The sequence below is a fragment of the Homalodisca vitripennis genome, chromosome 6, assembly GCF_021130785.1.
Source record: "Homalodisca vitripennis isolate AUS2020 chromosome 6, UT_GWSS_2.1, whole genome shotgun sequence".
Classification (NCBI taxonomy): domain Eukaryota; kingdom Metazoa; phylum Arthropoda; class Insecta; order Hemiptera; family Cicadellidae; genus Homalodisca; species Homalodisca vitripennis.
In genome coordinates this window covers 51,498,078-51,517,222 of record NC_060212.1, presented here as the reverse complement: position 1 = coordinate 51,517,222, position 19,145 = coordinate 51,498,078, and the positions used below count along the sequence as shown (strand labels likewise).

Below are 19,145 nucleotides of genomic sequence, written 5' to 3'. Positions count from 1 at the left end.
GGGATTCCAACTCTTTTAAAATCCTTATGGGTAACTTTTATTCACGAAAAAGGTTTTTTATATCTTAAACGTAACGTATAAGACGCGTGTGTATGTAAGTTTCATCTCTCAAGTAAATGACAGCGGGAAATTGAAAAATATATTTATTCTACAGTTTTAATAGCTATAGTCGGTTAATATCTTTTCATACATATTTTTGTCTGCTGAGAGCATGAGGAGCGTGTGTAAAGTGTTCTTGTTGTAGGTTATAGGAAAGTTAAAATATAAAAGTATAGTTCTTCTAGAGGTTCCAGCCATAAAATACAAAACATTTGAGAGTTTAAGTAAATTTTGTAAATAAACAGGTAAAATGATATTTATTTCTTAAGAAATAGTACACGAATGTTGAAAGGCACACTCAGTTAAGAAGTAGACTTTATATATACTAGAACAGTGTTACAGCCTTTGTTATAAATGCTGGAAGGGGCTAAATAATAACTCTCACTGTTCTACACAGTGTTCATTCACTAGAATGATACAATTTCAAAATTGTGTATTGTTTCCTTTATATCGGTCCGGTAATTGAAACCCCACACAGCCACTGCTTGTATTGTAATGTATCTAAATTGCTTAAGACAGTTTATTATTTATTCACTAATTAGTACAGATACTGTTAAACCATTTGCTCATTGGATTTTATTCAATGGAAGCATTTACAGATTTAATATCAACTTGTATTAAATTGTATATTTAATAAGTGAATATTTTAAATACTAAATTTTTATTTTTTACTATTTTATAGATTTTTTTATTATTTTTAAAGCTATGTTAAATACTGTTGTACTGTTGTATGTTTAATAGAGCCAAAAGTGTTTTATAACCAAAAAGAAAATTTATGTATTGAATACATTTTAAAATTTATATTTAAAATCTCTTCCTTTAAAAATGTGATATTGTAAGAAGATTTACTGCCCAGATTTACTTGACGGAAAAATCTACTTTGTAATATTGAGTTTCCTACAATCAGCAATTTAAAGTCACAAATAACAATATAATTACGTTCCGAAGTTAATAAACACTTGTTATTATTTAGTGCTTTATAATATTTGTCAACAGAAAGTTAATAAAGTTCCAATTTTCTTCAATAATCTCTCCAATCGCGAAGCCTAGTTTATTCTATAAATTTAAGAATTTAAAGTAAACAACTTTACTGTGTATTAACAGTTATCTGAATGCTTATCATTATAAGGAAAGGCTAAGGTAATATAATATATTATCTTATATCAGGAACTTGTGAAGTAATCTAAAACACTATAACATTAAACTTATTAATAATAATTTTGTAAATCATAGTGAATATACTATTTTATGTTTTACCTGGAATGAAATTCAATGACGATATAGAGATTTATGTTTAAAATACTTTAAATAAACATAGTTATATATTACTGCACACTAAGAATATCATATTTTACAGACTAAGAGACTAACAATTTCAATTAAAATCCAAAGATTTTAAAATTATAATTGTTCGTATGAGTTAGAAAGTCAAATGTTCTATTCGACAACACCTTCATAGTTTGTAATACAGTTTCATTATTAAATATATTTAAATTATGTGTATTTGGCGAGAAGAAATTAAAACCATTAATACTACCGTTAGTACCGTTAGTACTAATAAGAAAAGTATTTTTATCTAAAGAAACAAACCATAAACAGTAGCAGTAGCTGAGTAGTTGTATCTCCTGATTGCCTTGACAGCACAATTTAGTTCTGTCACTCACTTGTGGTTAATGAGAATTCCACATAGCAAGTATTATCAGTATAAATATAATATAAGGGAATTTTGAAAAATATATTTGTAATGGTCTAAATGCATTAAATTTATTATAACTCATTTAGAATCATGTTCATAATCAGCCTATTTAAGTTGTAGTATAATAAAGCTGTTTGAAAAGTTAATGTTATTTGCCAAACTATATATAAAAATGGTCAATTTAGGAGTTGCGTAAGATATTTAAAACAACTAAAATTAAAGGCGATCCAAATCATATCATCCATCAAAGTAATTATACGATGTGGGTTCAGCTAACGTAATTCGTTAGCCATTTGCTGGCTTATGCAACAAACAATGGTAACTCCTAAAATTATACAAAAACGAGGTTACAAATCAAATTCATACATAGTTTGTTCATATAACAAAATTTATTTTTTAAATATTACTTATGAACAATACTGTGCCTGAAGCTTTGAATCATATTATATTAAAGTTTTAAATTTGTTGCAATAAAATTTATCTTTTAACATATAAACATAATTACTTCTTTACTGCAAGTATAATTCTAGACATACTAATTCTATGCCATCGAACTGGAACAACACCAGCAGTAGTTTCTTGGTATTAAGTTACTGGAACACTGTTAGCGTTCTAAGAACTGTACTTGTCGTATTTACTAGTAAAAAGAATTGACAATAAAATTTTAAAAAAATTGAAAACGTTTAAAATATTAATGAGGTGGAACAAAACATTTGGCTTGCTACAACTACAAAATATAAATCTGGTTAAAAATCAGGGAATAACCAAACAACTGATACTGATAAGAGTGAGAGAAACACTGTTTTGTAAGATATAATGGTTCCAATGGCAGATATTTTCTTCCTATTATTATGCCTTATTTTTTCTTTCATGTCAAGATACCGAGTATTATATGAAATAAAACAAAAATGTACTCTTTTAATGGTTCATGTATAATTCAAAGTAGCGATAATAGTTATACATCATGAAGTTTGACCAAGCTCCAGTGAATGTGTTGACCGAGAATATCAGACAGAACATAACAACATGAAGGTCTATGTTCTGACGACTGCTAGAGGTCTTGCCCTCTGTCTTACCCAGTATTCTTTCATTGACTTGGCGACCGTAGCGCTGCAACACAGAAGTCGGTATATTTTATTTGACATTTGTTATTAAACCCAATTCAAAATGTTTTTTTTAACTAGTCCGATCTGCAAAGCTGAAATACCACATGGTAAGGCTGAAACAATGGACAAAAATAACTTTAAATTAAGTTGTATCACTTGCATAATTTTTGAAAAGAAAATATATTAAGGATCGATTTACATTTAGGTTGCTGATTTTCTAAATGAACAACTCTGATTTCGGTTTTAGTTGTCACATATTGTATAGAACATGTATGGAGTAGAGAATATGTTCTCCTAACAATTCATTTAAACAAGGTGTTTTTAATAGTAGTTAGGGAACAAAAACTTGTGTTATTTCGGTCTACAATAGAAATACTGCTAGATTTGTATAGTACAGCAAGTTGTCAACAATTCTGAAATCAGTTAAGCTATGACCTAAAGCATGTTGCATAAAAACAATATAAACCATTAGTTTAGTGTACTTAAATTCAGCTGTTAAGTATCTAAAGTTTTAACTATACTTGTTTTTTTTTTTTTGTTATTTATATTATTGACAGTGTGGAATTTTAAAACTTGATTTATATAATTTTTGCTGAACACAATTTGAAAATAATTCTTTAATGATTATACAGGTACTAGAAATCATAAAAAGGTTATCAGTTAAGTGCAGGTGAAATTGATTCTTTTATTCACAACATTCGAATGTATCTGCACGTGAACTACTTACTGGAATATGACGTCTCCTGTGTATCCTGGATCCGCACTCCAGCTCATGGTTACCTCAGTCTTCGGCTGGTGGTTCACGTGTGTAGCGGTGTTCTAGAATTCAGACAGAACTATTGGACTTGTGTTTGTACAATTTATTGTGATAAACCGTGTTAAATGTAGTGATTTACTGTAATCTCAAAACACATTACCCTGTTGCATTATCTGTTTAATATAGTTCGCTGCTCAACAGTTAAACGACCGAGATATTACTTATCATAAACGCTTTCACTGGAATAACTGTGTGCATTTTAATGGATTGTTAAGTTCAGCATTATCTCAATGTACTATAACAATCGTTTACGTGTAAAAGTTACACGTTTTACTTTACAGCAAATGCGTAGCAACTATAGGCGCTTTTTCCAAAAATGTATTTTAAATTGCTTCCTCGTTTTATATAATCTTAGAGCTTAAAAACCAATAAATGTAATAATTTTAAAATATATAAAAATGTGTCATGTCAATGCCCAGCCCATAGTCATATCAATAAATCTGATAATATTTTCATCTGTTTGCTTGGTTGTAAATAATCTAAATAGTAATTAATCTATGTACATTTACTTATTATACAATCACTATAATTCTGAAAAAGAAATATTTATATGGTAAATTTTTAAAAACATATTAAGGGGGACAGTGTCAAAAAAATATCAAAAAATCGGTTTTTTTAATAATATTTTTTTTATTAATCTTCAGTTAATTCTGATTTCAAAAATATATACATGTTATATGATACCTCTATTAGTTTATTTATGTATCATGAACTAAAAAAAATTCTCGACATGCAACTTTTAGTATAATTTTTCCTTTGACTCGCAGGCTACTGCTTTGAAGTTTGTTATTGTAAACTTATTGTCTTTGTTATAGTACACCTATTGTGATCTGAAGCTTATTATTGTAATGGCTGTGGCAGCTTTTACAGATGCTGCATTCTGCTAAATGCATTTTATTGTGACTTGTGTTTTGTTTATGTTACTGTTTAGTGTTGTTGGTTATGTTTGCTTGAGTTTTGTGAAGTGAAATTGTGATTAGTAAATAGTGTTTGTATTGAAAATGCCGAGGTTTTCTAATAAAGTATTTAAAAAGAAGAGGGCCTGTTGGTAAACGAAAGGCAGTTTGATTCAGCTAGTGACAGTAATGATGTTCAGAATGGTAAAAAGCAAAAAGTAAGTGAAACCCCAAGTTGTAGTTCTAGGCCTAGTCCTAAGATTAGTGCATCAAAAAAGAAACTGTCAGACTCTGATTTTACTATATTTGAAGACAGTTCTGATTATGGAAATGAAGTAGTAGATCTATCATTGCTATCTTCAGCATTATTGGAAAATACATTGTGTAAAACATTGTACTCAAGGATCTATGAGTATACGGAAAGTTGGTAGACAATTTGGCCTCGCTTCTAAAATGTCACTTAATGTGTAACAGATGTGAGTACGAAGCTTTTTTTTTATAATTCAAATAAGTGTACTGTTGATTTTGCTGGGGAACTAGAGAGCAGGCATTTGAAATAAACTTGAGGTTAGCCTATGGCTTACGCTCTATTGGTTAAAGGGGCCTGCATCTGCGCGTATGCTATGTGGGGTCATGAACTTACCCAATCCTTCAGTAAAAAATAGTAAAACTATAAAAATACTAAAAAACTGCAGTGAAAGAAATAGCTGAAAAAAGCATGAAGTTAGCCGTAGCAGCAGAAGCTGTAGAGGAAAACAGTGCAGAATTGGGAAAATGAAAATCGCGATTTGACCGCAGCATTTGATGGAAACGTGGCAGAAGAGAGGTCATCAGTCACTCAATGGCGTTGTCACTTGCACTTCTGTTTGACACGGGTAAGGTGTTAGACGTTGCGATTTTGTCAAAACATTGCTTGTGCTTAGATAAAAACAGCCACAACGTCAACTGTAAGGCTAACTACAGTGGAAGCAGTGGGGGAATGGAAGTCGCAGGAGTACAAACTCTTTTTGGCCGCTCCAAAGAAAAATACAATATACAATACACTAAATTTCTTGGCGATGGAGATAGTGCAGCTTTTGGTTCAGTGGTTAGATTAGACCCATACAATGGTATAGAGATTACCAAACTTGAATGTGTAGGCCAAATTCAAAAGCGGATAGGGTCCAGACTGCGAAAACTGTAAAGTAAACTGGGCAAACAAAAATTATCAGACGGAAAACCAATTGGTGGTAAAAATAGACTAACAGACTCAGTTATTGATGTGTTACAATCCTATTATGGCCAGGCCATTAGAAAGAATGTATCATCTGTCACAGAGATGAAGAAAGAGCCATATGGGCAATTTTTTTCCATAAACTATCAACTAATGAGACGCCTCAGCATGGGCTATGTCCAAAAGAAGAGACAACCTGGTGCAAATATAATAGATCCCTCATTACAAATGAAAAATATGATCATACAAATAGCTTACCATCTGCAATTATGACAGAAATTAAACCAATTTTTAGAGATCTCTCAGATGAGAATTTGTTAAAAAAGTGTACTCACGGAAATACGCAGAACGTAAACGAGAGCCTAAAACAACGTGATCTGGAGCCGTATTCCAAAAAAAAAAGTTTTGTAGTTATTGACACATTGGAACTTGGGGTTTATGATGCCATAGCCTCATTCAACCTAGGACTAGTAACAGAGTGTCAAGTTTTTTGGACTGTATGAAGATAAGACCTGGTTGTCATATGATCTCAACTATGAAGGCCTTGGATGCGGCGAGAGTTTATGCGGCTGATAAAGCTATAACCGACTATGAAAGGAAAGCTAGGAGGATGAAGAGGTTGCAGACTAAGAAATTAGAAGACCAGTATGAAGATAAGCAGCAATACGAAGCTGGAATGTTTTAGAAGTAAGTCTTAAACATCACAAATGTAAGTTTATTATAGTTTTTTCCGATTTACCGAAACTTGCATTTTTTTTACATATAAGGAACGTTTTCTCAGGATCTACTTGAGATATCCTTATTAAACTTTCGGAACTTGTTTATTAGGTCCCAATACACATTTAGACACGGGGAATTTTCAATATGACCAATATATTTTTAGTTGTTATAGCTTAAATGTAAAAAATGAAATTTTATTTGAAAATATACAAAAAAATTTATAATTCCACTTAAAATTAAAATTAATAAAAAAGCCCATGTTAAAAGGTGTGTAAGTAAGCATAGAAACTATGGTAAAAATTATAAACAATGTAACTTTAAAGATGACTGAGAAAATGTTCCTTATGTTACTATTGAGTTATATGGAGAAAACCGTTCGGCCGGGTCCCCTTAATAAAAATATTATAAAAACTACGATTTATATTATATTTATAAAAAATAGTTAAAATTTTACTAATAAATACAAAGTTTATTAGTTAAACAAAACGTAAAAATTTTAATCCTACACCAGTACAAATATACTGAAGTAAGGTCCTTCATAAATTAATACGACGAACAGTCCAATATCTGCCTACTGCCTTGAATATCTTGGACAATGAATGAAGATACAAGTACTTTAGGTAATGTTCAGCCTACTATGATGTCAGCTTGTTGATCACAGAAACAATAGTGACATTTGTACATCTTGCAAAAGATAATTAAGGATTTATAGGATTCCAATCTTCTTGTACCAATAGTACTGTTCAACCTAATATATGTTATGTTTGTAATTTTATTTTCTACTCACATTATAATGTTTTAGAATACTGAAAACTGAAATACGAGTATTTTACGATTGATAAGTATATCATTAATTCCGATTGGGTCAACTCTCATTTTAATAAAATAGAAAATTAACGTGTTGTTGTTTCTTAATTATTGAGTATAATAATAATGTGAAGCTCACTCAGCGATCTCATACGCACAGTATTCCCTAAATAATTCATGTTCAAACAATAAACCGAGACAATGTAGTATCGAAGGCCCCGACAGAATGTAACAGATAAAGTAGAGTTTAGATAGACACCGACAGACTAGCCTTATGTTTGACACTAAAGCAATAGGTTTCATCCTTAAACCAAAACGAACCTGTGTTACTAGTCTCAATACAGGTGGTCAAGGAGACATACAGACTGTTGTTTTCTTATTTTAATACCAAAACCAATAACGTCTCATCGAAATTCTACTAACAGTTATTATGAAGACGGGCAGATGGACAAACAATAGATATATGGACTGACCTTTGACCTTTTCATCTAAAATTGAGTTAGTTTCTTTCCTTGTACTAAGAGTAATCAATGAACCAAGAGTAAGTTTCTTAGTCTTTAGGACCTTTGTATTAAGAGTTGTTGCAGGGACGGGCAAACAACTTCACGAAACTGACACTTTCTGAGTTATATATATATTGATAGGATATTATAATCTTAAGTTTTTCTGGTTGATACATCTCATAGACCTAAATCATAATACATCATAGATACTTTTGCTAAGAAGGCCACGCCTTTCGATTTTCAAACTTGTTTACGTTTGCCGCGGGTAAAAACTATAAATGAAGATATAATTGATCCCAGTTATAGACATAACGTGGGAAATATTGTAAGATACATTTACTGTATCTTTTTGTATATAAATTTTAACCAAATGTTCTTAAACATTAATGAATTTAATATTATTAATTTTGAGATAACAAAACTGCTACAAGTCATACTAACATATTACAACAAAAATGTAAACCTCTTTTTGTAAATACTGTACCTTTGCATTTTTTTTTTTTTTTTTTTTTTTTTTTTTTTTTTTTTTTTTTTTTTTTTTTTTTTTTTTTGTACACCTTGGCTCTTCTGGATACATGGTTTATAATGTAACATAATGTAGACAAATTATCAAAAATTAGTGGTACAATTATTAAACATTACCAGATTTTAATTTTCGTATTAGTTTAATTAAAGATACGCATCTGTTAATTTAATACCACCGTCAGTTCGAAATATAATGTTAATTATCGACAAGAGAATTCTACATCTACAATCTACAAATGTTACTATTGTTTCGGTGATGAACAAGCTGACATCATAGTTCATTCAATGTTCACATTATTCAGTATTTCTTTTCTTTTCAGTGAAGTATCACAAATAAGGGATGTGAGTTACAGAACACCCCTCTCAAGAGCATGATTTACATATTACGGAACATTCTTATGTATATTCTTTTTACGGTCAATGTTATGATCTTTTGATCTAGATTTTCCTCATAAGTATCTATATATGTGAATAGACTATTAGTTAAAAGTACTATGATCATTTACTCTGCCTCCTGTATTACATACCAAACATTATATATACTTACAGCGGGCACACCAAAACACTCCGTAGGCTTGACATTGTCACTCTGAGTGAACACTCCCACCGGCCTACCCTTGTCGTTCCTCGCCTGCACCATGAACCCGGCAAACGTGTTAGGGGGCTGGGCTCTAATGGTGAAGTGAACTCTACCCCCACTGTTGATCTTGTGGCTGTCCAGCTGCAGAGTGTAGGGCATGGGACCGGTCTGGGGTGAACCCCCATGGCTGGGGTCCATTGTCTCACAGGCGTCTGAGGGGGCACCATCCGGCCTTCCTTGAACGGTAATCAGTAGAACCGTCAGGAAACACAGAGCAGCCGCTCGAATCACAACTGGAAAAAACTCAAATTACAGAATAACTAATACTTGTATGTAGTTACTAGCAGTAATTAAAAACATAAGTTTCTATTGATTGAAACTCTTCAAATTTACGTCTATTTAAGAATGAACACCATCGTAATCTTTTATAATTTTAACTCTAAGCCGAACATTTACGAACTATTAAATTGAAATGAAATGGTTAGGCAGAATAATTTATTTCCTACGCTTAATTTAAATAATCAATAAACAGAAAATTGTTTTTGAAAAAAATGTTATTGCATTTCAGAAGTAATCAATTTTCAATTTAGGAAATTATAATTGCATCATGTGATGACTAATATATCTTAGAATTTTTCGTATTAAAAAGATTTTACGTCTAAGGGCACCACTCAAAGATTTACCGATATTTATGTAATATTTATTAAACCGTCACACTTATATTATATTTATAACTCACCTTTAGACGAGATCATGGCTTGTGTATATTTGATGAGAGAATAAAATGACTGCATGAGAGTTATGTGTTTACATGAGATAACGATCTGATACGGTGATTAATCATCGAACGTGTGAGTGAGTACATCACGTTGACATTTCACAACGAGTGACTTGATGAGTTTGGACTATTTCTGTCCTTATCTCTAGCTCCATTAGATGTTGTCTGCCATCAATATGTAACGAGTTCGAATGTTATATTATATAACGAAATTGTGTTATGTTGTTATATTATTATTTACTAAACTTTGTTATATTTAGTTGTTGTATTGTTAGTAATATTCATTGTTTTTCTGTTATCACTTCATTAGGGAAGGTGATAGCAGCAATCTATTTGTCAATTCATAACCGTTTTATATAGCATATATAATTATTGTTAATTTGTATCAAACTATCTAACATGTTATTTGTTACTCTCTACTGTATTTATTAAAAACTAACATTAATTATATATCATATAATTGTACATAGTGTATATATTGGCTTTGCTGTTAGCTATAAAGGAATAAAGTTAATAATGTTTTCGACAAGGCATTAATACGAGTTTTTACAAATATTAATTATCTGTATAGTTAGTCAACTGCGTGAAAAGATCATTAATTACACGTTCATCAAGGAAGAAGTTTATGCAAACATTTTATTTGGTACACGACTCTGTTGGGTTTTGTTTTAAATCAATACAATTAAATGTTTTTTTATTTAAGTCATATTATTTTTTTAAATTTTATTTAGAGGAACTTTACGTTCCTTTTGCCTCCCTATGGCTTTCGCGTACACTTTAGCGTGGGTATATTGTACTTTGAGATATTTAATGAATTTTAAATTTTAAACGGCTTCACCACTATTAGCTGTCGATTTAATGAGTACTGAGGAAAATATACTTGTTGACACAAGTTAGCGTGGTTCCCAAACAGCTTGGCGAAATGGCTCAGAATTTTGAAAAGCCCTTATTTAATTTAAAAATTTAGAGACGACACCTTAATGTGTTGTTCATTTATTGCAAGAGTTGTAATATTTTTTTTTTAAGTTGGTGTTTGCGTAATGTGAAGATTCAAAAATTTCAACAATCTTTTTACTTTATTTTGCGATAGACTTGGATAATTAGTTTAATGAATTTTATTTATTTTCAATACATGAGCAATATTTACATATCTGTAATGTATGCGGGTCGGACACTGTACTCTCTACTGGGTCGGGAAGAATAATTAAACTACACATTTAGAGTAACATTGCTCTAGGACCGCTCGTAAAAGGAACGGACGGGACGCGGAGGTTACATGACGGTGTCTGGTGGTGGACTCTGGGTGGACTGCTGGCTGGCCAGCTTGGACCGTTGGTTGTAGGGTAGTGGCGTGATGTGACGTCACAGGAGAGCAGCCTATGAGCAGCATTCTTTATTCTTTTAGACCACAATCGTATGTTACATCGCCTGACAATACATACTGCCAACATCACTGGTGCAGACATTAAATATCACTACTATGGATACCTACCAACTTAGTACTTCTCAACACTTAAATACACTACAATCCTCCCCCTTAAAATACATAAGTCCCCTACAATTTTAGAAATTTATCAATTACAATTTGTTTTACAATTCTCCAATTTTAAATCAATTACAATGAATAAGAAAATTGACATTATACTCTTTTATTTTTGTAAGTATAGATTATAGAGAACAAAATACAAACTCAATATAATCATTTTAACACAAATCACAAACACTTCAATCAAAACCAATAAATCAGAATATAGCAATTAATAACACATTGAATGAACACAATTAACAAATCGATAATAATAATGCTTAAACAATATTAATTATTTACAAGTCACAATTGGGTTGTATTTACAAGTCCATTTTGACTAAAGGTTTACGATCCCTTAGTGGGTATCGTCTAACAGGTGTCATTTGTTTGGGTGAAACGCTGGAACTGTTATTGTTTACATTTGTACGTGGGCTGGGGCTTTGCCCCTGAGCGTTTCTGTTATTGTTATGGTTTTGCGGAGGAGGGGGGCAAGGTCGTTGCTAAAAGTAGCTGGCGACCTTGCGCTCGCTCTGTCCCGCGACTGTATATCGATCGTTTCCTGCGTGTGCTCTGTTGCCACGCTTGCGTCTGGGAGTCTAGGCAATTGTTGTCAACTCAGACATTTCCGGACTACACTGTAAACCTACCAACTGGTCGATATGTCGTTTCCACCTCATGCCCGTATTCAGTTCAACTAAATACGTGGACTGGTCCTAATCGTGAAACTACCACACCTGGTATCCCACTTATTTCTAACCTCTGTAATCTCTGGCTATGATTGGTTGTCCAATAGCTAACTGTCTAGTTTTACTACCCCTATAGTACAATCGTTGTTTTTCTTGATTATCTGACATTATTGCTTTAACATTTGGGCGAATTAAATCTAACCTAGACTTTAGCGATCTGCCCAACATTAATTGAGCTGGCGATAGATTGGTAGTAGAATGCACTGTATTTTCTATAAGTGAACAGGAAGTTACTCAAAGCTAATTCTAAAATCCTTGGAATTATGAAGAGCTGTTTTCAATTTATTTTTAATAGTTGTTCTGACTGACCGTTCTGCCAAACCATTGGTTTCTGGGTGGTATGGTGGTGAAAAACGTGTGTTTGATACCATTTGACATCAAAAATTCTTTAAACTCTTGACTTGGTAAAAGGTGGTCCGTTGTCGGGACACTATGTGGTCTACAATACCATACCTACTAAATAATTCTCTTAATTTCACAATCGTGTGAACAGCTGCCGTTGAAGCAACGGGCAACACCTCTGGCCAACTTAGAGTACGCATCTTTTACCACCAAAAATAACTTGGACTGAAAAGGTCCAAAAAAATCAATATGAATTCGAGACCAAACTCGTTCCGGAACATTCCAATGATGCAGGAAAGCCTTGGGCGGTTTTGCTCGTTCCTCCAAACAGGCTGCACAGCTGTTAGCTAGTTGTTCTATGTCCCGGTCGATATTAGGCCACCATACATATGCACGGGCTAATGCCTTCATGCGAACAATACCTATGTGTGAAGTATGCAATTCGTTCAGAATGTTTATTCTGAACCTTTTAGGTATTACCACCCTGTACCCCCACATTAGGATTCCTTGCTCCAAGGTTAATTCCGACTGTCTCAATTTCAAATGGCTTTAGATCTGGTTCAGTTACAATAGGCCAACCTAATTCTACATATGGATATTACCTTTTTGATTTCACTATCTACCATTGATTCTCTTTTTATGTCTACATAGCTTAATGGTATGTCATTTTCAGCTAAACACTGCAAATAGGTACCTATGACATTAATATTAAGGTCATCATCCGAGATTTCATCTTTAATCTCACTATTTACAGGTAATCTAGATAAACCTCGGCATTGCCATGGGTTTTTGGGGACTTAACATACACAATCTCATATTGGGAAACCACTTAAAAACAAAGCGTATCGTTGTAACCTACTGGCTGCGAAAGCAGGTAACCCTTTCTTTGGTCCAAAAATAGCCACTAAAGGCTTATGATCAGTCTTTAACAAAAACTGTGTACCATATAAATATTGACTAAATTTCTTAACACCAAATTACAATGCTTAATGCTTCCTTATCTATTTGTGAATAGTTTTTCTCAGCGCTATTTAACACTCTACTTGCGAATGATATAGGTCTTTCTGTACCGTCGTATTGAATCTGACTCAAAACTGATGCAATTGCCATATGGACTAGCATCAACTGGCTACCACTAAGTGGTAATGCAGGATCATAATGCGCTAAAACTTCAGCAGAGATTAACTTTTGCTTAATCTCTTGTAGTGCCTTCTTACATGCTAAATTAAATACAAAATCGGTTATCCTTTCTTAACAACTGATACATTGGGTTAAAATAGTGGATATCCTAGGAATGAAACGTGGAATAGTAATTAACAAGACCAAGGAAGGCTTTAAGCTGTGTCACATTTTGAGGTTCAGGTGCCTTGACAATTGCTTCAACCCTTACTAGGTGCGGTATGCAACCCTTGTTTACTGATAACAAAACCTAAATATTCTAAACTGTCACAGAAAAATTTACATTTGTTCTTGCTCACTGTGAACCCATTGTCTTCAAGTCTTTGACACACTAGTCTAAGTCTATGCGCATGTGTTCCTCATTGTTTTTACCTGTTACTAGAATGTCATCTAAAAATACAGTTACCCCCGGGATACCTTGTAATGTTCGTTCTATATTCTCTGGAATATTCCCGGTGCTGAACTGATACCAAAACATAGGCGATTGTAAGCATACAATCCTTTGTGTGTGCTAATTGTACAATACGTTTGACTATCTACATCTAGTTTAAGCTGCTGATAAGCTGAAGATAAATCTATTTTAGAAATTTTTTCTCCGTTTTGTAGGCTGGCAAATATTATCTTCAATTTTTTTCGGTAACGGGTGTCGGTCTACCTCCAAGAAAGGATTTACAGTTATTTTATAATCCCCACAAATTCTTATTTTCCCCATTAGCCTTAATAATTTGGTACAATGGGAGTCCCCCATTCACTGGTATCTACTGGTGAAATAACGTTCTCTTGTTCTAGTCTAGTCAGCTCGGCTTCTACTTTTTCTTTAAGTGTAAAAGGTAACGTCCTAGGTTTAAAGTATTTTGGGTACTACATTTTCTTTTAACTTTAATTTAACTGGTGCACCCTTGAGAACATCCCAACTTATCCGTAAAATACATTATTTGGAAACTCATTGTACAGTAATTCTACTTGTTTGTTGTTATTGTGACAAACTGACGGATTGACAGTTGTTTGTTTGTTTACCTCTACAGGTGTGTTGTGGCTTTCCACTGACAGGCGTGCATGCGTCTGCCGCGCTGCCGCCTGCAGTTGGCACAACCCCCACCATGCTCGTGCGATCAGCTGACTGTACATTGTTTACATTACTAGGCACTCTAACTGTTAAAATCTAATGCTTGCATCCAATCACGCCTTAAGGAAGCCCTAACAAGGGATTAGCCCCATTAGCTACGATGTATAAAGCTAATTGTTTCTCTTTACCTTTATGTTGTACATTGACCATAACCTTACCTAAAGGCCTGATCTTTTCATGTGTATATGAACTTAATACTAAGCTAGTTGGATACATGTTTATATTTCCTAACTTAGTCTTACAATCTTTTTCTGACATAACTGAAACACAAGCTCTCCACTATCGACTTCAAATACCAATTTCCTTACTTTCCACTAATAACTGTACCGTTATTGGCTCAATTTTATTAATCTTAGTTTCTATTTCTTTAACCGTAAATAGATTGGAAATTGTCATACACATCGTCATTGTCTTTATGTTTCCAGTGATTATCTGAACCGGACTCTGCTGATTCTTTACTTTCCTCTACATAGTGCTGCTAGCCTACCTTTTATAAACATATTTGCTTTTTATTGCTGTTAAAACTGTTTTCCCTTTAGCTGAAGGCCTCCTTAGACCTATTTGTAAAAGACATTTGGTTTGTTCTCATTAGGTTTGTTAACATAATTTTTCGATCTACAAACTCTTTCAAGGTGTCCCTTCTTTTTACAATGATTACACGTGTACTCACGAAAACCGACATTGCGATGCTGTGTGTGGATCCTCGCTTGCCGCAACAATAGCAGGTGATGTCTCCCAGCGCCTTCCCGCCGTCCGATGACCGTCTCTCGCTGCGATGCTCGCCGCCTGTGTCCTTTTCGGTATCTCGACCCGCTGCTCTGCATCCGGTGAAATACGTCCTCCTGCAGTTGTCATCTGGGCCGCCCCCTTCTCAGCAAATTCCATTGCAGTAGCTAGTTGCACGGCTTTTTCATAAGTGAGGTTCTCCTCCCCGAGAAGTCTTTTCTGTATCTGTTGGTCTCGCAGACCCGCGACTAATCTGTCCCTTAAGTAGTCTGGCAATTTATCACCAAATTCAACAATACTTAGATAACTGTTTTAAATGCACAATATAATCGCTAACCGTTTCATGATCCAATTGATTCCGCCTACTAAATTTAAATCTTTCCGTGATAAAAGAAGGCTTGGGATGCAGATGATTCGCTATAGTGTCCACAATTTCCTTGTACGACTTGTCAGGACGGTTTGTCTGGTGTAATTAAGTCTTTCAGTAACGTATAGGTCCTTACACCCATAACTGTCAAACAAAGTGCTTAGTTTCTTTGAATTATCGATATCATTACAATCAATAAAAAAAACTCAAATCTCTCTATATAAGACTGCCACGATTTCTTCCGCCACTATCAAAATAACCCATAGACCCGATAGTTGCCATTTTGTTTTCTTGTACACTCCGTAATAACTGTTTAAAATGTCCCCGTAAAAATAATCGTCTAACGGCATTAATTGCAACGATTAAAATCAGCTTGTGCGCTGCTTACACCAAGAATAGTTTATATCGATCGGCGTACCTTACTACTCCCGACCGTTGGAATGTTCCGGAATGTCCTTGCACATTCGCGGTTATTTGCACGTGTTCATTACGATAGTTGCCCTTCCGCACTATATCACTGTAATTCACTGTTTCAATGTCCCGAATGTCCCTGCACATTCGTTGTTATTTGCACGTGTTCATTACGCTTGTTGCCCTTCCGCACTAAATCACTGTAATTCACTGTTGCAGTTTGTTTTTCCTCGTCGTCGCACTGTAAGCGACGTTTCCACTGTTGCAGTTGTTTTCCTCGTCGCCACTGTAAGCGACGTTCCACTGGTGCAGTTGTTTTTCCTCGTCGCCACTGTAATGTATGCGGGTCGACACTGTACTCTCTATGGGTCGGGAAGAATAATTAAACTACACATTTAGAGTAACATTGCTCTAGGACCGCTCGTAAAGGAACGGACGGGACGCGGAGGTTAACATTGACGGTGTCTGGTGGTGGACTCTGGGGTGGACTGCTGGCTGGCCAGCTTGGACCGTTGGTTGTAGGGTAGTGGCGTGATTGTGACGGTCACAGGAGAGCAGCCTATGAGCATTCTTTATTCTTTTAGACCACATCGTATGTTACATCGCCATGGACAATACATACTACTGCCAACATCACTGGTGCAGACATTAAATATCACTATGGGATACCTACCAACTTAGTACTTCTCACACTAAATACACTACAATATCATGTTATTAATTTATTTTGTAGGAAGCTGTTTCATTAGTTTTAAATTTAATATTTTAACAAAACACTTATTCTAAATAGATAATTATAAGTTTGGCATTTGGGATTGAATATACAGCACCAATAAATTGACATCAATCAATAACAGGTCCATTCAAATATTTCAATTGACTTTAGATAGTTTTAAACACAACTTTATAGAGTGATATAAACATAAAGTATATATTGGTCGTCCAGTAAAATGAAATAAACAAAATTTCTTAAGTCAAAGAATTTAATCCAATTCACTGCTACAGTGGAGGCTGTCTGTCATTTCTGTGGAGATTCATCGTATTCGTGACCACAAACAATTCACAGGTTATCTGAGGGATTAACCTAGTCGAAACAACACAAATAATTGTTAACCCGTCAAGCTTTTGATTTACTGTGTCAGAATAAATGTACTTTGTGTGTGTGTGGTTTTGACATGGGCAAAAATATCCAACTCTCATCTGACAGGCATCAACATCTACTCACGTTTCATGAAATATATCAATTTAGTACAAAGAACATTGTCCGAAAAGAGCATGTTAACCTCAGTCTGCCACTACCGCACCACTTACATTACTGGATGAAATATAAAAGTGTAGAAGAATTCAGGTGCATATAAAGTTAATAATGTATTATTAATGTTTGTTATAACTATAATAAAGAACTAGTTTAAGAGAATAACAAATTTAATTATTTGTACGATAATTATAAAAAATAGAAGTTACCAGCGGCTACACAGGCAATTTTAAAAATTGATGTTAATAGCTTTCATAGTGAAAGCATTTGCAGTACAATCTAACATGATGATGTAGCTTCAACAGTTTTTAAAAACAATTAGTCCTGTTATTTATGTATCAATTCAGTATCCATGGTTGAGAGATTTCAAATATAAACATAATTTTGAGCAGTTTAGTTTTATGTTTTGTTGTATGAACTAATATATACAGTCTCAAAAGTATAATTTGGTTAACAATTTCAAATTCCGCCCCTTAGGATTAATTTTATATTGTATATTTTAAGTTCCATAATTGAGCAATAAAACATCGACTATCAGTATCTAATTTTACCTATTTTATATTAGTTTTTGCTTAAGATTTCTCAAGTTCTATAATGATGCTTAGTTTTTTACGCGATAAAAAATATATAACTTAGTTATGACTGAAAATGTATTGTGGTCCAAAAGAGTCACTTTCACTGTAAATTATTTACATTTACACAGTTGAGTTCATTTTTTTGCACTTAATAAAAACATAAACACATATGTAGGTTTTAGAATCCAACTTAGATCTAAAAGCGGTTGTTTGTTGTCTGCTTTGTTTTTGACGCTACAAGTAATATTGGCTTTATCCCGATCAAAAAATGTGTGCATATGTTAGCTTCAAAATACTACTTCAGTCAAGATGCATTAACATTCCTTGCTTGTATTCTGTTTCTGTCTGCTTCTATTAATTACGCTAAAATTAATAAGGGAGAAAAAAGACATTATGTGCAAAACATTCACAGCTTTGTTAATCAATGTGGGTTTAGTACACCGTTATGTATTATTTTCAATGCATATGAGTTACATAGTAACTTTGTCTTTGCAAACTGGATAGACTGCAACTACTACTAATTTTCGTAGTCGGAGAATAACATGTCGAGCATTTTAATCCACTTTCGGTTCAAAAATGTATGAGGTAAAGATCGAATTGTAGTCGCCTGGAAGTTCGTCGCCAAAGCCGGCTGTTGTACCAGGCTTTTACTGTGCCGTTAAAATTGTTACATGACTGAATTTTTTTCATGAATTTACAAACAATATTGAAACACCTGTTATAAAATATAGTTTTTATAATTCTATTGTTCCATGAAGCAAGGTTTTCATTTTATTTCACGGGTAGTTCAAGCTAAGAGTTGAACTTACTTTAGAAAGTAATACGGCATGCAAACTGTTATAATTATTTCCAAACGTAACAGCTCTTTTGAAAAGCTTTATTTAATTTTCTTTCGTTATATAGCTAATCTTCATTAAATTAACTAACACCAATTTTAGGTATAATTATTGAACACCTACCTACCTATTACAATCACTCACGTTATGACACTTTCTGTTAGATTTTGTCGATATAAACAATATAAATCTTTCTACGATGTTTCTAAGACGATCTAAAATCACGGTGGAGCAACCGAGTTTCTTGCACACAAAGAGAAATACTAGACATAGTTGATTCAATAAGAATGTTAAGTTCAGCTCCAGTTCACTTT

The 19,145-nt window shown here is 33.5% G+C and overlaps 1 protein-coding gene across 2 annotated transcripts; it reads right to left on the bottom strand.

Annotated features, from left to right (window-relative positions):
* Positions 1-2,706: 2,706 nt before the first annotated feature.
* LOC124364325 (putative defense protein) lies at positions 2,707-9,859 on the bottom strand. Of its 2 annotated transcripts, none has more exons than XM_046819702.1 (4): positions 9,702-9,859; positions 8,930-9,243; positions 3,629-3,720; positions 2,707-2,905 (listed from the first exon to the last, which is right to left on the bottom strand). In XM_046819702.1, the coding sequence occupies exons 1-4, from the start codon at positions 9,754-9,756 to the stop codon at positions 2,830-2,832; spliced, it is 537 nt and encodes a 178-aa protein (XP_046675658.1). In that variant the 5' UTR covers positions 9,757-9,859; the 3' UTR covers positions 2,707-2,829. The 2 variants fall into 2 exon arrangements, with proteins under 2 accessions (XP_046675658.1, XP_046675657.1); XM_046819701.1 differs by having other exon boundaries at positions 8,930-9,255; positions 9,702-9,856.
* Positions 9,860-19,145: the final 9,286 nt, after the last annotated feature.

Bases quoted from the DNA above. Each gene is read 5' to 3' on its own strand.
- LOC124364325 (XM_046819701.1), bottom strand. From the start codon at position 9,756: ATGCAGTCATTTTATTCTCTCATCAAATATACACAAGCCATGATCTCG. The intron at 9,256-9,701 runs GTGAGTTATAAA...AGTTTTTTCCAG, and splicing joins AGCCATGATCTCGTCTAAAG to TTGTGATTCGAGCGGCTGCT. The intron at 3,721-8,929 runs GTAAGTATATAT...TCTGAATTCTAG, and splicing joins AGTGTTTTGGTGTGCCCGCT to AACACCGCTACACACGTGAA.